This window comes from Python bivittatus, unplaced genomic scaffold (genome assembly GCF_059951505.1).
Source record: "Python bivittatus isolate LINGU-HERP-01145 unplaced genomic scaffold, Pbiv_v1 ctg000610_np1212, whole genome shotgun sequence".
NCBI classification, from domain to species: domain Eukaryota; kingdom Metazoa; phylum Chordata; class Lepidosauria; order Squamata; family Pythonidae; genus Python; species Python bivittatus.
In genome coordinates this window covers 20,516,051-20,535,303 of record NW_028277088.1, presented here as the reverse complement: position 1 = coordinate 20,535,303, position 19,253 = coordinate 20,516,051, and the positions used below count along the sequence as shown (strand labels likewise).

The 19,253-nt window shown below is 37.0% G+C and overlaps 1 protein-coding gene across 2 annotated transcripts in view; it reads right to left on the bottom strand.

The window, feature by feature from the left end:
• The window catches only part of MINDY3 (MINDY lysine 48 deubiquitinase 3), a 35,684-nt gene extending 17,125 nt beyond the window's left edge, over nucleotides 1-18,559 (bottom strand). Inside the window, exons 1-9 of one of the 2 annotated variants that reach the window (XM_007427571.4) lie at nucleotides 18,403-18,559; nucleotides 17,693-17,986; nucleotides 12,653-12,732; nucleotides 11,940-11,997; nucleotides 10,739-10,912; nucleotides 6,688-6,739; nucleotides 5,529-5,643; nucleotides 4,775-4,848; nucleotides 4,341-4,420 (exon numbers count right to left, since the gene is read on the bottom strand). In XM_007427571.4, coding sequence (XP_007427633.1) covers nucleotides 4,341-4,420; nucleotides 4,775-4,848; nucleotides 5,529-5,643; nucleotides 6,688-6,739; nucleotides 10,739-10,912; nucleotides 11,940-11,997; nucleotides 12,653-12,732; nucleotides 17,693-17,789 — 730 coding nt within the window. In that variant the 5' untranslated portion in view covers nucleotides 17,790-17,986; nucleotides 18,403-18,559. Of the gene's footprint in view, nucleotides 1-4,340; nucleotides 4,421-4,774; nucleotides 4,849-5,528; nucleotides 5,644-6,687; nucleotides 6,740-10,738; nucleotides 10,913-11,939; nucleotides 11,998-12,652; nucleotides 12,733-17,692; nucleotides 17,987-18,398 lie in introns of both variants that reach the window. The other variant, XM_007427570.4, reaches the window with a different exon arrangement.
• Between the last annotated feature and the right edge of the window lie 694 nt (nucleotides 18,560-19,253).

The following is a 19,253-nucleotide window of genomic DNA, read 5'->3' as shown; positions in this document are numbered from 1 at the left end:
AATTCTTACGAACTCAAGAAACACTGCTAAAATATGAAGGAAAACAGGCTCAGCTGATTAAAAAAATTGTTGTCATTAGGCAACTTCACAGTTTTTGAACAGACCAAGCACATGAGTCGCTCTTGAGTGAGATGGGAGGTGACTAAATTCAAAATATAAATAAATAAACAAATAAATGAATAAATGTATTTGGAGGTGGAATCATATGTATGCAGGATCTCAGTAAAGAAACTCATACATGTAACCCAGAAAGATTTTAAAATAAAATAATAGGGCATGAGTACTATTTGTCAGGGCCTGGCCTTGGAAATTGTAACAGAGGACCCAACAGATAATTGCGGTTAACTCTTCATCAGCAAGAGCCAGAATTTTAGTATTAGTAAATTTGAAGTTTGTGGGGTTAACTCAGGCTTTTAAACAAAGCAGGGATATAAAATTGCCATTTGGGGGGCATCTTAACCAAATCCATATCTAGAACTGATAGCAATTGATGGTCTTACCCATTTCACTCATGTTTATTTTCTATAAAAATCATTCTGAGTTGTCCACTCAGTATCCTAAAAGGTAAGCTGTTTTCTCAGAAATGTATTCCTTTTCATTGCCTATAATATGCATCCCTTTTTGTAGGAGTCTGCTATTTAAATCAGGCAAAAAGATACTGCTGAATAACTCCTTCACAGCCTGCCCCAAGGACTAATATCAGAGGGAATCCAATCCTTCCTCTTAAATCCCACGTATTGATAACATGTATTTAGAGTGGAAGAGTCATTTCAGGTTACTACTCACACAAGTTCCAAAAATCATTACCTCACATATCTGGCCGCAATCCAAAGGTCCCTTTCCATTATCCAATTGCTGCAGCCAGTTAGCATAAACTATACTGAGGTAGGTGGACCACTGATGACTTTATATACCAGTCTGTTATGCTCCTAATTTTCATCTTCTCCTTTAGATATTATTTAACACTGTCAGCAGAGTCATTAGCAAAGGTTAAGATTCTCAAGCTTTTTTTAAACCCAAATTCTGAAACCCATTTCACTGCAGATCCTCGCTTAAGGTTTACCATACTGCTGACCAACAGCTTAAGAAAGGTGGAAAACTGATATAAAAATGGGGTTTTAAAAGAGAGAGAGATGAATTTGCTTCATCACATTTAGTTAAGAAGGAATTACATAGTGCCTGCACTGGCCTGTTTACACTATAGTGATGCATAAAAGTACATAATAAAGAATCAACAATCATAGATTTAAAACAAGGGTGGGCAATCCACATGCAATATTAATACCATGGGTTTGTTTTCAATCCCCAGAGCCTCTCTAAGATCATGCCATCAAAATTAAGCAGCAGAATATGAGCAACAGCATCATCATTTCTTACTAATAATCAGTGAAAATGAAAAGAGATAAAGAATGCCTATGGAAATTATAATGACCAATAAAACAATAAAGATGGAAAGAGTCCAAAATGCTAGCCCTGTTCCAGTTTCAGTCCTGTACATCTCTGGCTTAAAGACTGAAAAGAAAGATACATGCATGCCATAGAGGTACATATGTGCTGCAAGGGATGAAACTAAGAAAAAGGCGAAATTGGAGCAGAACCGATAGTGAAACAACTTTAAAGTGATTTTATCATGTATACATTTATGTATAGTATCCAACTTCTTTGCTCACGAAATACTGCTTGGATACTATACAACAATATAATATTTTTATTAAAAGAGTACAGTAAATGCTATTTTACATCCATTCTGTTTCAATTTTCCCACATTGTTACTTCAAGCTCTTTCTCCCAAAGATAAAACCTAGAATCACATTACATTTTTAAGTCTTCCAATAATAATTCACTTCTAAGCAAATTGCAATGCATTACAATACATGCAACATCCACTTCTTGAATGGTTAAAAACAAAAAGTGACTCAGGGATTAAATTTTCATTCCGGTAAGGTCACAAGCATAGATTCAAGGATAGAATCTGTTACATTTCTCATTAGTATACTGTCACAGTTTGATTGCAAGGATCTAATTTTGAAATACTTAGCAGTGAAAAGCTAACGCTTTTATATACTTACACACAGTAATGATCAAACAACAGTTTATTATCATCTGATGATTTTGGAGAGATATTTTTATCTTATTCTAAAAGCCTGCAGTAGTTTTTTTTCCCCCCTTTAGGGGCTACTGCCATCTTGTGGATTTAAAAAAAAACCAACCACATCTATTTATTGGCAGGATAATCTAAAGTCCGAAACATAACAGTGGCTGAAAAATGAACAAATATATATTTATATTCCAATACAACAACAAAAATCCTGCTAAAGAATGCTCGAACTGCTAAACAACTGAACTTATCTCACAGGTTAGTTCCAAAAAGACATTTATGTTTGCTTTATTGATTATACAAAAGCTCCAGTTTGTATACACTATAACTAATTATAGATAGCTCTTAAAAACATGAATGTACTGGATCACCATTGAAGAATTTGTATGATGACCAAGAAACATTTCAAAAGCAACTAAATGATTTAAAATTGGGAAAGGAATGGAACAAGGTTATACACATCCACGTATTTATTTAATGCATATATAGAATATATCATGTGAAATACTGGAGTAGAAGAAATAGATAAAATTGCTGGGAGAAACATCAATAATGTTAGCTATGCTGATTAAGTCACTTTGATGGTTGGAAGCAAGGTAAACTTAAGGCAACTGTTGTTGAAGGTGAATGAACAGTGCGCGAAAACTAGTGATGATATATATATATATATATATATATATATATACATACATACATACATACATACATACATACACATACACACACACACACATACACACACATACATACATGCATACATACACACACCCTAAGATTATGTCAGAGGCAATGCCAACCAAATACAAATAAATAGAGAAGAAGTTAAGTAATGGACTTTAACTTCTGAGGCTAAACATTCAAAGGAACAGTGACCACAGCCATGAAATAAAGAGATATCCACTACTTGGGAGAAAGCCTATGACATATCTATACAATATATTAAAGTACACAGACATCACACTGACAAGGGTATGTATTATCAAGGCCCAGTTGTATCATATGGCTATCAACAACCGATCACAAAAAATGAGAGTGCTGGAGGAAATTGTTAAAAATATACTAGACTGCAAGAAGAACAAATGATTTAATACTAAATGAAGGAAAACCAGACTACTTGCTGGAAATGCTACTAATGAAGCTAAAGCTTAAGTATTTTGGAGACATAATACAAATGCAAAAGTCACTGGAAAAAACTCTGATGCTTGGAAAAATCAAAGGCAATTGAAAAAGAAGTCAATAGCAGACATCATCATCACTAATGATACAACTATGTGCTTACAGGAACTGAAAGAAGCAGTTACTTACAGTCAGTCATGGCAAAATGCTGACCTTGGGTCACAAAGCAACTGAATTATTGCACATTAGAAATCAAACATCCTCCCTTAGAAAATCTCAGAGATGCTTTATCCAGCAGCAGCCTACCTTTCTTTCTTTCTTTTTTTAAATTGCTTGTACCTAACGTAAAGGGTATGAACTTATTTAGAGTAGTTCTAGCATTGGTCTAAATAGCCATTCGTGTGGGAGCCCCACTTTCCAGGCCTATTTTCTGAGATCAGAAAAAAAAAAAGTTGCATCAGATGTTGGCAAGAAAGTGGAATGATTGTTCAATGTTAGATTTTCTCCTTTAAGATCAGAGATATCTCAAGGCTATAAGATCAAAATCTTATAGGATGAACTAACTGCATCTTTGGAAGGAAGGAGTTCACAGCTGTATGTAGTTTGGCCTGGTATTTTAAGCTATTTTCATCTGGCTAAATTATTATTTTAATCCAATTTTAGATGAATTTTAGATGAAATCCAAAATGGATTAAAATAACAACTCAGCCAGATAAAAATAGCTTAAAATACCAGGTCAAAGTGAAAAGTCAGGGCACCGTCATGAAGAATCCACTGGTACACACAAATGCAATATAGAGGTTTAGTAAAATCATGATTTTCTATGTTATGCAATTCCTTTAAAAACTTTATTTGAGTTCTATTACTATTTCTAGCATTTAAGCCTGAAATAAAATCTTATGGAGAATCATTTTATCAATAACACCTGACTAGAATGTTGTGGAAAATAAGCTTAATTGCAAACTTGGAGGGATATCAGTGGGAAGTACTCATTAAACGGAAAGAAACATTCAATCATTCCAATAAAGACACAGGATTAATTTATATGAATTGCACACAATTCAAAGGCAATAAATATGTTGCCTTTATTCAACATTACTATAAAACAAATCAAATATAAACTTACTCATTCCTGAGCATTCCCTGTCTCCATCCCAGACATTAGATACTGCATGTCCCGTCAACAGAAGATTAATTAAACTTTGGCTTAAAAGGTAGAAGAAAAATTTTTTGATTCATAAATAATTGCATTTTTGCCTTTTACTAAAAAAAAAAAAAGTTCAATGATATTATAACTAGTCACTTAATTCTATGTTAAAATACAGTATCCTGTGCATACACCTTTTTGGATAGCTAAGACATTCCTTTTAGATTATACGGGGTAGAAAGTTAACTTTCCACACAATACTTAGATCAAGTAATAAATATTATATAACAATATACATATTTCATATATTTCATATCAATTTATTGATTGTTAATTTTATATAATTAATGCTATTTCTAAAATCGCATTAGTTCAGTCACTAGTTTAAGGAAGATAGCATTAACCAAACTTACCTTCCATGACCATAAACAGGATCTATCAATGGTTCGGTTGAATCTTCAATTTCATTTTTTATGTTTTCAATACCCTTAAAAAAAATTACAGGACAATAGCCACACATTTGTGCTAAGAAATTATTTTTCCCAAGTTATGCAATTTCTTTAGCATGCATATTTAATATGTTTTAATTAATCTGAGATTTTTTCCATGCACAAAAAAACTTGCGACTGAAAATTCAGACAAGTGACTTACCTTCTACTTTGTCTATTTTTCCACATAAGAAATTAAATGCCAATAATTACTATCCTATCCAATATCCTCTTTTGTTGTAGTGTAAAATTAAAAGCCACTTTAACTCACTTCAGAATCCTTCCTTAAGAAAATCTTATAACCCCAGGCTATATAAACAAGAACTAACAAAACCTCCATATTATTAGACAAAGACTTAAATTTCAGCATATATATTGCTCTTTAAAATACAGCATATATTATTCTGATCCTCTTAAGCTGGAAAAGCACATTATATATTAAAAAAAAAAAATCCTTGAATCTCTTCTCTCTAACCCACCCCTCTGTTATAATCATTTCAGAAATAAACATAAGAGAATCGGCAAAAGCCAGAATCTACAACTTTTTTAAAAAATGTACTTGTGCTGGAAGCCTAACTCCTATAATTTAGGAGCCATTTTGGAGATTCTAAAATAAAAGTTTATTCAACTTCTGTTTCTAGACTGTCATAATGCAATTCATTTTCTTTTAAAAACACACCTTAGTGAGTATCACAGAATACAGAAAAAGTAGCACTCCAAATTTATTTGTCCAGACTGCATGCTGATTCCAAACTGCATCTTTGAAATCAGAAAAGTTGGCATATGAACGCTTGCTAAAGATTAAAAACAAAAGCCAATTAGACATTCAGAAGGCATTCAGTACTTGAGATTAATGTATTTGCAACACAACTAAGAGCAATTGTCTACTGGAGAAAAACAGCGGTTACAGCAGGTTTACATTATTAGTTGTGTCAATATAGCAGAATAGATCAAAATTTTAGAAGCGTGTTTAAGATTTCACATCTGAAAATATTTCACACAATACAAACAAAATGGGTATCTTATTAAAAACCTCTACTGTTTATATCTATTGTAAATTGATTTATCTATGTATGTATTAATTAAATTTATAGGCTGCCCAATTCACAATGACTTTAGGCAGTATACAAATTAAAAACAGATCCAATACAATAGAAATTAAAAGGTACATTCTTCCTAACCTAGCATCTGGAGAAACAATCAGGTCTTTGGGGCCTATTTAAAGGATGTCAGGGTTGGAGCAACACTAACCTTACAGGGTACACTATTTCAAAGAACAGGTGCCATGACAGAAAAGGCCCATCCCTTGAGCCCATCAGATGACATGATTTCCAAAATGGGAACTAGAGCCTGCCATTGGGTCAGATCTTACCAGATGGGCAGAAACAATGGGAGAAATGCAGTCCATCAGATAGCCAGGCGTATGCTGGAAACTTATTGGTAACCAGCACACCTCACACAGCAGAGGTGTTACTGATAGACAGCATACTATGCAGGTAATAGCATTTTATCTTATACATTATTTTCAAATTTGTAAACCCAACCCAGCTATTGGACAAAATCGCTTCAATACAGAAAACTACAGATCCAGAAGGCTGCACATTTAACACCCTTTTCCATCTCTGTTTCAAAAATTGGTATAAAACCTCAGGTATTACTTCCCACTATTCCTCACAGTGTATTTCTTTCTGGTCTTTAAAGAACTAGGTTGCACGAGCCTAAGCAGGTTTAACCTTGATGTTCAGCCACATGGGATAAATCAATACTAAACCTACACCTTAAAATGTTAATTTGGACTATAAAATAGAATATTTTAAGTGTTCCAACATGTTACTTACTGAATTAACGCATGAAATCGTTCAAAGCCAAGCTCTTCGACAGCCAAGGCAGCTATACACAAGAGATACTTTTCAGCACTACACACGGCAAAAAGTGACACAAGAAACACACAGCAAGCTGGAATACTTTCAAGCTTTTCATAACTGAAGTTCAAACCCCCACCCTCTTTCAGTACAACTTCTAGTATGTTACACTGTACAAGCCAGTTTAATGTAATCCATTTGGGTCTCCATTATAAAAATAACTAGATGCACAAGCAATTAAGAGTCAAGATTACTAAGATTACAAAACCACTGAAGTTCCAACAGCTTTGCAAACTAGTATGTCAGATTGGCATGAATTATGAAAACTGCTGCAGGAAAGTCATCAAGCACAAGCATAGTTTTTCTAAAAGGATAACTGACATTTGGATTTCAGAGCAGAATTAATGTAAGAAAGCTGTATTTCTGTTCCATTTCTCTCAAGTTGTTTTCACTACAAAACAACTAACTAGGAGCATGTATCTTTTAAGAAATGCTTTACCTTTTTAAGAACCAAACAGTAGAAAAACATTCAAAATTTAGTGCCTTCCCAGATTCAGACTGTTTATCAACTTTTCTCATTGTTTGAAGGAAAAATTGAAGGGAGCTTCTCAATATAATTTATGCCTAATCAGTTTAAAAGTTGTAAGTGGAAATAGGTTTAATTTAGCTACTGAATTTCATAAGCCGTGAAAATAAGCAATTTAGGCTTAGGTTAGTTTCCCATAGCAGTGCTGTATCTGTTATAATTACACTAAACATCAAGGAACGATTGCAGATACTGAATTTTATAAACAGAGTTCTACTTCTGATATCAGAAAGAAACACAGCTGCAAGTCAGATAATTAGCTCGTATTTAACAAAAAGGGCATTCTCTTAAAATTAGTCTACTTGATTAATGTTAGTGGAAAAATATTACATGATGCTTTGTGTAATAAATGCTTTTGGAACAGTAACTAGGCATAAACAATACACCTTAATGAAATGTATCTACTTTATTTATTTATTGCATCTGATAAAAATGTAACATCATGAATAGTCTGAGAGAATAAAGGAAGTATCTGAACCTGTGACCCTGCATTATTTTAGTCAGTGGATGACAAATAAATCATTTATGTCTGCACAACCTAAAGTGAACAAATCAAGCAATCCGTATATCATATATCGGTTACTGTCACCAATTTCACTGAGCCTGAACTAAGTGCAATAGTATAGAAACAGAGAGGAACAATGGAGAGAGGAACGTATTATAGGAATCAAAGTCTTGCATGAAGCTGGAGAGCTTAAAGTTATTGTAAGCTGATTAATAATTTCATAATATGCAGAGACAGGTATAAATATAAGAAATGAAAAAAGATCAATTTTTATTTTTGCAACTACCAACTCCAGTACGTTTTACTAATAGAATAAGCTTCATAATTAAATTTTTGTTCCATGAGAAGCATGTAGCAGAACAAGGATAATAACCACTTCTTTTCAACTAATCCCTTTAAACTAGGAAGAAACCATAAATCATAAACATATTTTCTATAAAAATGCCACTTGAAACAGAATATTCCAGCAATTAGGAACAGAAGCATGCGAATAGGCAAGCTGATGCTCACCAGTTTCTTTTCTCAGCACTCCATGTCATGTATCATGGAGCACTGATTTGAAATGCCACTACCTCTGAAGTGCATGCGGGGTAAGGTATTATCATCAAAAATGGAAAACTATGAAGTCCCTGGGTTGTATTCAGTAATGTCACTCTACTGACAAGATTTATCAGAACAATGCCACCTCATCTCAAAGAAAGCCTCCTTTAACTCAAACGAGCCTTAATGTGTTGGATTGATATAAATGGGCTGCATACATCATCTGTGTTACTAAGTAACATTAACGCAAAAAGAAAATCTTGTGGCACTTAATCAATTTACTATATGAATAAGCAGTGGTCCTCTTTACCAGGGTATTTGAGACCCAGCTAAACAAAGCTGTATTCTATTTAGATGCTGTGCTACATTTTTGTTTCCAAATAAAATCTGAGTTACAATGGAATGGCCACATATTTAAATTTTCTTTTTAACAGTCCTGTGGTCCTATATGTGAAAAGATGATTCTTTCTCTAGTGCTTTCTCCTCAGGCATCAAGTATTTTGCAAAGTAGTTAAAAATGAAGATTTAAGGAAATCATTTAAAGCTTTTAGAATCTTATCAAAACAGATTATTCCGTTAGTATAAGATGATTAGCATTCTTCATGACAGTCAGTAGCCAGAAAATAAAATTATTCCATATGCTTTATCATTCATATATATATATATATATATATATATATATATATATATTCATTCATTCCCATAGTAGGCTTTTTAAGGCATTAAATATTTTAGTGGAAAGCAAATTACTGTACAAAAATTAATGATACATTACTGACTGTACTGTATTCAGCTAAGTATGGATGGGTACATTAAAGGTCTCTACATTCTAGACAAGATGGGGATACTTCCACAACAGCAACTTCTCTAAAAACATTCCACCTAACAAAAGTTTTGTTTTTGATGTACTTGGACAGGTGGCAACATGAGTATTTAGTTCCTCGCAATTCCATTATAACTACATTTAGGCAGAATAAAAATGTGCAAAACAGGAGGTGCCATGGTCTAGCCAATAAATGTTATAGAAACTGGATGTATGAAAAACATTTCAAACTGGAATGTACTCACACTGAAATGTCCCATTCTGACTTTACCAGAAGCGGTCCACTTCTGAAACATGCCTTTCCAATTGAAAAATAAAAGAGTGCTTACTGTAAGGTCTGGAATGGGATGTTTGGGGTTGAAATATTTCTGCTTGAAATGTTTTACACACTTCCAATTAGATACCAATGCTATGGAGACAAAAACTAATATGGCTTTAGAAAACAACAACAAAAAGCTTAAGTCAAAATGTTACCATAAATAATATTTTTTAAAGAATTACAGTATCGGTAGTGTTACAACATTCTCTTAGCTGTATCTACAACAATTAGGTGCAAGTCAATAAGAATCTAAACCATGCTAAAAAGGTTAAGTTTTTTTAACATCAGGGGAAAGCTTAATTTCTCAATGTATTTTTGTATTAATATAAGAATACAATTTTTATTTGCTTATTTTGAGGATGTTTTAATAAGAACTTCAGAGTAGCACTAATTTAATAAGAACTTCAGAGTAGCACTAATTAGACTAGAATTAGTCTAGAACACTTCTCTAGAGTTCTCTGTAAATTAAGTAATATTACACTATAGAACAAACTAGCCTGCAGGTATCTACTAATAGACTGATTTTATACCAGGATTGTAAAATAACTTGGAACTAATGAATAAAATGAATGGATTCCTTCCCATCACAGGAAGGATTAAGTGCAAGTAGAAGAAGCAATTTCTGTGGATTTCCCCCCTCCATGCATTTCTGTAATGAAGCTTCACTTTTGAGTGTCTCATATGCAGATGTTTGCTCAGAAATTGATTACACCAAAAGGAGTAGATTCTAGTTCCCAACCTATGAGCTTGATTTAATATTATAAGTGTATCCATATTTGCATATTATTGATGTATTGCTAAAGTTTTAGGTTATGCACACAGCACTTCAAGCGTAATATTAGAAAAGATCATTTAATGGGTTCAAGAAAGAAAGAGAGGGATATATCCTTCAAGATCACATTTACAATCTACAGATTCTTTAGATTCTTTTTAAAAAGTATTTTTATGCAATTATGAGTTACCTGACTTATTTGGACACAATCTGATTCAGTCAGAATACTGACAATAGAAATAATGTAGCTGAATTGTATTTGTACTGTAGTTACCTAGTATCATAAAATTAGCCTTAAATATATTTCTCAACTACTTTAGTTCTATCAAACTTAGTCTATTAGTATCGGGGGGGGGAAAAATAAGGAACAGAAGTCAAAATGATCTGCAGAACCATATTAAACAACATATATCTTGAGAAATACATTTTGTTATGCAAAGCACAAAGTATTGTTGAATCGTATTACACAAAACATATCTTACATGATTGTTCCTCTTGATGGCTTGACTCTGCTGAGCTTTCAGAAATATGAGCAGTATCCTCTACGGTTTTTCCTCTTTGCCATGTTGCCAAACAGTATGATTCTGAATGGTCAGAGCTAGCCAGTTCCAAAATTTCACTTAGTGTATGACAAAGGAGATTTTTCTGCTCTTCCTCTGAAATATTCAAAGTCAGGACAGATAGATTTTTGACCGGGTACTTGCACGCAAAACATGTAGCAACATTCTTTATGCCATCTAACACTGAGTTTTGCTCAAATCCCAGCAGGTTCAAGGCAATTTAGGAAAAGAACTGACAACCAATAACTTTGAATCACATCCATTTCTTGGGAACTACCTAGTACTTTGTCAGTTCAAATTTCTAAGCTGTTTAAATATTGGGCATGACAAGGCGGCACTTGGGAATTAAGCGTTCTCATTCTGGTTCACTCTCTCATTCAGTCATACTCTTCCTGTTGGCTCAGTTGACATATAAATCTAGGTCAGAGCTACAGGAATCAACCTTGGCATACCCTGAACTCTTGCATTTCCCTCTACTTCATCTTTCTCTATCCAGTATAGTCAAGAAGAAAGGCTGTTAGGTTAAATAAGTAAGGAATACATTGGTTTGATCAGAACTGATCCAAACTGTAGTTAGACATATATAATATAATATAATATAATATAATATAATATAATATAATATAATATAATATAATATAATATAATATAATATAATATAATATAATATATCTAACTATAAGGGAAGGTGAAAGTTTGTCTTAACTAATTGTTAATTAATATATACAATATGCAATGTGAATTGGACCTGTTTACAACTTATGTTGCAGTAACAGCCAGGCATTTTTATCCCTTGTGAATATAATGATCAATGAGTCCTAGCACTGCAGTTAGAACAGAAGCATATATTGTAGAATTTCTGATGCCTGCTTATTTTATATGTTGACTCATTTTGGAGAATTTGGGGTTTCCTGTTAAGGGTTATAAATCTAAATTTTATTTTTTATTTTAATTTTACCCTTCTATTTTTAAAATCATCAGCAAATGCATAATTTGCTCAGAATTATGCAGATTATTGAGTATTGATTGTAAATAATAATTAACTATTGTTTTGTTTAGCATATCACAATTTGCGGGCAAGTACGGCATCACAACCCTCTTGGAGATGTAGGTTTGTAGTTACCTTGACACTGTCTCCAGGTAGATTTCTCACAAGTAAAAAGCTTCTTCAGAAGGAATGCCTTATATTAAAGACAATATTGACATATCAGAAATGTATGATTTGATCTTCAGTGGTGCAAAGAGTTTCCATTTTCATTATTGGTTTAATATTTTTTTGGAAAAGGGTTATAAATATTCCCAATTACTGAAGACCTTTTCCCCTATGCAAAGATAGAATTTACTTTTTTAGCCCCATGTCATTTAACCATTATAGATACCTGAACATATCACAGTATATTTAACAAGATTCTATACAAAGTGTAATCCCTTTGGTCATACATGCTACCCTAACTTTGAAAAAATATGTAGCATTTTGTGTCAAGTAAGGGATTGCAGACCTACCCCTATTCAAAACACTGGTTACTTTCTTGGAAATCAAGTGCTGCTGAAACCTGAAGAACAATTAATTCTTAGATGTATATTTTCATCTGACTTAAACGTTGGTAGTTGTAGTGCTTAATGCACGTTGTATTATATGAATATTGTAGACTACAACATCTCAAAATACTGAAGTTTTAAATTCAGTATTACCTATACAGCATTGTCTTTTAACATAAATCCAACCGACATACAGCTGTTTATTCTAGATGATTTAAATTATCAAGTAAGCCAAGTAACAGTAGTGAAACATATCTTTGAGATTTGTCTACTTTACTCGGATCTCAGTGTTATTACCTGAACTGGTGCAATTACAGCACAAGGTCCTCCTTCAAATTGTTCTAATGCAGTAGGTTCTGATTCACTGAACACAAACCCTGATGAAAGAATCAAAATTTTGAGTTAGCTATTTCTAAGAAAAAATGTTCATTAATAAACTTTAGAATATTTTTGATAAAGTATATCTATTCCTTGTCAAACTCCAAAGTGTTCTTCAATATTCCAAGTCTCAGCCTAATCTGTAAGTGCTATAACCAATGATATTCTTCTTCATTTGCTACCTATATTTATTTTTATATTATCTTTTCTGAAATAAAGTTCATGCAGGCTGTTCTAGTTCCACTCTGCAGCATATACCAAGAAATCCTTGCTACACTATGTTGATTTAAGGAAATAAACAAAACAAAAGCCAGCATATACAATCAAAGTATGTTCAGCCTCTTTAAACATCTGTCTAAAACAGTACAATGTTCAACAGTTAGCAAATTCCACTTGAATAGAGATATAATGTATAATATGCTTCAGCCTTAAGCACTCTACAGTTTGCTCCATTTTACAGGAAGTCCTTGCTTAATGACCACTTGTTCAGCGACCATTCAAAGTTATGACGGTGCTGAATGAGTGGTTCTTACACCCAGTCCTCAAAAGTTATGGCTGTTGGAGCTCCCATGTGATCACATGATCAAAATTTGGGAACTTGGCAGCCTGCCCACATTTACAACTGCAGGATGCACTTCAACATTTTCCACCTGCCTATCTCCCTCCCATCTCTGCCCTTTTGGCCACCTTGCACTCTGCTGTCTCTGCCAGCCTTGCTGCCCCGTGAACCACTTGCCCTGCCACCTGCTGGCCCTGCTGCCCCTAGCTGACCTTTGCTGTCTTCTTCCTGGACCTGCTGATGAGCACGTCCTTTGTCCAAATTCCCTATGGCCTTCTCAAGAGGTTTTGGAAACCTCAGAGCCTTCCAAAACCTCGCAAGAAGGCCACACGTGCTTTGGACAAGAGGCAGGCACAGCCTCAGGAAGAAGGCCTGGCATGGCCAGCAGCTGCCTCGCAAAGTGAAAGGCAGGGTGTGCCTCATCAGAAGCCGCAGGAAGAAGATGGCAAAGGTCAGGTGGGGATGGCAAGGCCGGCAGAGCCAGCAAGATCAGGACAGCAAGGCTGGCAGGGCCAGTGAGTGCAGGGTGGCAAGGTCAGCAGGGCCATCAGGGCCAGCGACTGCAGGGCAGCAAAGCCAGCAGTGCCAGAAAGTGCAGGGTGGCCAAAAGACTGAGGGGGAGATACAGGTGGAGGGAGTTGAAGCACCCTTGTGGTCATAAGTACAGGTGGGCTGCCAAGCACCCAAATTTTGATCATGTGACTGCAAGGGTGCCACAATGGCCGTAACTTTGGGGACCAAGTGTAACTACCATTTGTTCAACACCGCCATAACTTTGAATAGTCACTGAACAAATGGTCGCAACTCGAGGACTACCTGTAGTATACAATCTATTACGGACTTCACTGGACACAATAGCAACAAATTGTTCTTACATAGAGACAAAAGAGCTAGTTTTATCTGAATCCCAGCAGCCTTCCTCTTTGGGTGAGTAATTAATACAGGTAGTCCTCACTTACCAACCACTTGTTCCTCTGCGGTCACATGATCACGATTTGGACACTTGGCAAATAGCTTGCGCTTATGACAGTTGCAGTGTCCCATGATCACATGATCGCCATTTGTGACCTTCCCTGCTGGCTTCCCAGGAAAAAAATCAATGGGGAAGCTGGCAGGGAAGGTCACAAGTCGTTCTGGTAACCCCCTCCGGCCTTCTTGCGCACATGCCGTGCTATCTACCCCCTGACCTTCCTGTGCTTGTACATGGCCTGTGCCATACCTCCCAAGCCTACCCCCAACCTGCAAATGGCCTGCACCAGCCCCCCCCCCACAGCACCCCGTACTCCTTACTTGGGATTCCTGCCACTTCCCGCTTAATAACCCATGCGTCTTTACAGCAACCAGGACTGCTGGGACTGTTGCTAAGTGATGCAGTCATGTGATGTTGCACTTGATGACTGCATCGCTTAGCGACAGCAATACCAGTCCCAATTGCCATTGTAACCCAAGGACTACCTATACTGTGATACTGAAACATGAAAGAAAGGCCTTGCATGGTTCATGCTGTTCCAGGCTGGATATTCTGAAAGTATAGTACTGTCAGCTAAATCCTATTGGTCAACTAACACAGATGTGAATAAATATGCACTATACTCACAATACTCATACTTCCCAATATATGTCTCTAAACCACAATGCTTTTCTAAAGAAAAAGCATTTAAATTACTTATGCTATTCCTTTAGATATCAACATACCTTAGCTCCTTCAAGACAAAAAACCCCCACAGACTATGTATACACCTCTTCAACTAAACAAAACAGAACACCATCAGTTACTGGCATCCTCATGTTGCTTAGCTTATGATCACCAGCATGTTAAACTACGGTCTATTAAGCATGGCTTAATGAATCATAACCGGCTGGCTTTGCACAACATACTGAACCACATTTTACAAACCACAATGTCTGGATTCATATATCTAGCCAGCAGCAAACAAAGTAAACCATATTCTGACTTAAGATATTGAATGAACCCAGTTAGAGACTTGAATTTTTCTAATCAAACCAATTCAAAAAAGAAGTACAGAGTCTGTCAAACCCTGTCAAACAAATATGACAAAGCAGCAATTGAGGATAATATATCCACACTTACATCTTTCCCAGAAACTGAGCACATTCACAAGAAGAGATGTAACAAAATCGCAAATACACCTTTATAAAGGACAATTAAAATATTCAATAAGGGACACTGGCTATACAAGACTGAATAGTGCACTATTAACAGTAGTAAAAATGTATTAATGAGACATAAAGGGGACCATTTGAACAAAAAGTAGAATACTGATCTACAGTAAAAACAAGGACAGCTTTGTAACAGCTAGGCTCTCTGATTCCACAAAGGTAACATATATGGGTATGACCACTGTCAGTAAATATATCTGCAGCAATCATAAGAGTTTTTTTAACTGATGAAACCTCATGGCCAGGTGAATAAGAAGCAGCATCTTCCAACAGCAAGAAGGCTAACTATGTGTTTTACTTAAAACAGTTAGAACTTGAGACTAACTTCTGGCCTAGCACTACTATATTGTTTCTTCAAAACATCTGTAATGTAAAATAATTATGTCATTGGTACAGATTGCTATGTATATCAGCTTTAGCTGTTGATGCTTTTCTGTAGCCCTATTGGGAAATTAACTAGACACAACAACTGTACAATTGTTCTTACCCGTGCAGAGGCACCCAGGATCGTTTAAGACTTACTACTGTACTATGTGACTGCTTCCTAAACAGGTTATACAACTGTTAGCTATAAATTTTGTTCAATCTTATATTGTTCACAAAACTTACTAATTTCTATTTTCTGAATAGCCACACATTTCCAGAACTAGAGACATTACCAACTGAAAAATACAGACTGGATTCTATTCATATAGTAAGCAACAGTTTGCCAAATAAACAATTGGTGGTTCACACAAGATGCTAAATCAAAACCAATTACAACACATTCTAGTTTTGGTTAATGTGTTTTTCCCCTGGTAAATGGATTTGTACAACAACATTAAGATGGAAAGATCACAAAGACCAATTCAAATGTTTCAGTGAGAACCCAGATTTCAGTATTATTCCCAAAGCCAATAAGTCTATCTACTATAAACAACTTTTTCACTGTCTCTCCTTCACAATGTTCAAGTAACTAGTATAGACTCTAGTAAACTATTTGTGGTTTGTACTTTTGAGATTGAAAACCAAATAGTAACAACCAAGAATACATGAACGTCCAGATTAGAAAATCATTATCAACAGATTAATTTGTCCGTTTTCTACATTCATTATTCATTAACAAGTGACTGATATGCACAATTAGCAATACCTGGGCAGAACTATCCAAGGTCAAGCTTGGAGCAGAAAAGGTTGAAACAGGAATCTGACACTTTGTGTTTCAAAAGCCACTAAAAGACTATCAGATCCTTAGCTTAAGTAGCTCTTAGAAGCCAGCCTCTCCATAGATCAAAACATACTTCAGATTTCTAGGTAGCAGCATCAGTTTATGTAAGGCACTAGAGAGTTTTCTAACTGTCAAATTGGCCCCTAACCCTAACCCAATATGCAGAAATACACCAAAGAAGCCTAGCAGAAGAATGAGCAATTATTGGATTGGCCATTATAAGGGAGCCAAAGACCTTTAATTAATACTTGTTATGCAAACAAAACAAGATAATAAGAACAGCAATAACAGGATTAACTATGTTGAAATTAGCTGCATTGTTTATGTTTAACATTGCTGAGAAAACAATTCCTCCTCTGACTAAACACAAAAGCAAAGGAGCAGCGGCAAAGTGATCTGCATCAGATCTTCTAAAGCAAGAATATAGCTACCCTGCATCAATACTTTTTTTGGGGGGGGGGCAGGATAAACAGTTTCCTAACTGCATGATGTAAGCAAACATCCCAATCCCAATATAAGGTAAGGAGAAAACATATTCAAACATCCACTCCAATTACAGTTCTGTTAGTATATTTGTCTCTCTTTTGCCCACTTTGAAAACAGGGTCTGGAAAGGGCAGAATCCCAAGAGATGTGAAAGTGGAGTGGTTAGAGACAATACTGAAACTGAGAAAAGGAGGAGGAAGGAGGAAAGGAAGTCGGTTGTGTAGGAAGCATCCCTGGCTTTGTCATCACGCTGTAGTAATTGACAGGACCAGTTTTTAATACCATAGTTACTGCCTCACCTTTCCTGGAAGGCATCGAAGAGGGAGATTAACAAACCCTGAGTCAAACATAAAAATAGTTGTAAACAGAAAACATAAATGGAACGGACACACTTTTTTGAATGAAGAATAAATGGGATTTTTTGGGGAGGGGGTAAGAAGGGGAGGCGGAGCGAGGAAGAAGAGCACGAGGCTAGGGAAACAGAGTTCGGGCTGGGTAGAGACCGAGAGGAGGAGGGCGGGAGGTACCTTGTGCCCAGCGGCAAAAGATGGTATCCGCGAGGCCCTGCGAGCCGGGCTTCTTGCCCCACACCAGGTGGACGACTTCCTGCCCTAATTCAGCCATGGAGGCGGTTCCCTGGCCGGGCGGCACCCCGCGACGAAACCCAAAAGGCGACCACTCGGAGGCGGCGGTTGAGGGGCGACTGCCGAGCCGCTTGCCTTAAACATGGGCGGGAGGCAAACACCGGCGGGCAGGCGGGGCGAGGCGGTCTCCGCGGGCGGCGAGAAGGAGGCGGCTCCTCACCCTCCGGGGCGCCAGGCCTGCGGATGAACAAGAAGTGGCGGGTCCTCAGCAGCGAAGCCCCGAAGGAGACGCGGTCTCAGGGCGTTTCTCCCCCGCGGAGGACAGAGGAGGAAGGCCAAGACCGGCAGCGGCCTCTCCGTACGGAGGCTTCCTCATGCAAGCAGCGTTGCACCCCTTCCTCGACCCCGGCGCGCCTCCCGATGCGCTGGAACTACATCACCCAGCATCCACAGCCGGAAAGCCGCCTGCGGATGCCGGGAGGTGGAGTCCCAGCCCATCAGCAAGGGCGCCGGGAATGAGGAAAGGCTGGTGGGGGAACACGCCCCCGAATCCGGTCCCCCAAGACTTGGCGATCATCCCCGCCCCTCCAACCCTCCCCGCGTAGGAGGCGCCTCTATTGATTTCCACCGTTCGATCGACGGCACTCACCCACCTGCGCGCTCCGCTTCTCCTCACTTCGGACTGATTCACTCTTTTCCTCAGGCTCTCTGCTAACATTCAATGCAAGGCTCGTGAACTACGGGTGTTCCTCATTGGAGCAGCCCCTGACGAGCAAGCGTGTGGCCGAATCGGGAGTGGATTTCGTAGACTTCTTTTCCCCGCCTTCTTAGGCTTCTGGATTCGAACTCGATCGGAGCGAGGCGGGGAAGAAACTCCGTACACGCGCCATTGAGAACAAGCCCGGGTGGGATCTGATTGGAGAACATCACATGACAGGCACGTAAGTAACCAATCACGAATGGGAAGTGGGCGAAGGAACCGGCTGGAGTGGGCGGTGTTCGACAATCAAAGGAAGGAAATAGAGAAAGGACAGAGGTGGATGGAAAAAGAAAGAGAGTTGCGTCCGGCTCTCACTTCCGTTTGAGCTTTTCTATGTAATGACATAGAGATGGAAGATAGGATTGCACTCAAGGGCAATCTGCAGCGACCCTTCGATTTCCCTTGAAAAGATTACAAAAGGGAGGAAAAAAGAAGGCAAATTCCAAACACTAAATAGACAGCACATAACAAACCTTTAATCTCTCTTAGTAAAAACCATTAAGAAGGCCTAGTTTGTTAATTTGATCTAATGTAAAATCTTAATGCTAATGGAAGCTCTTCTGTCTGGACAGAGGGAAATAATAAGGCATATTGTGGGCAGTAGGAAACGATTAACCTGCTCTCCAACAAAGCAAAAATCACACATGCCAGGGCCTGCTATTCATTATTTAAAAATATTTAAGATAGATTTCATGAAAAGACAATACACTGCAAGGAATTCATTATTTTTTAAATTGCATTGAC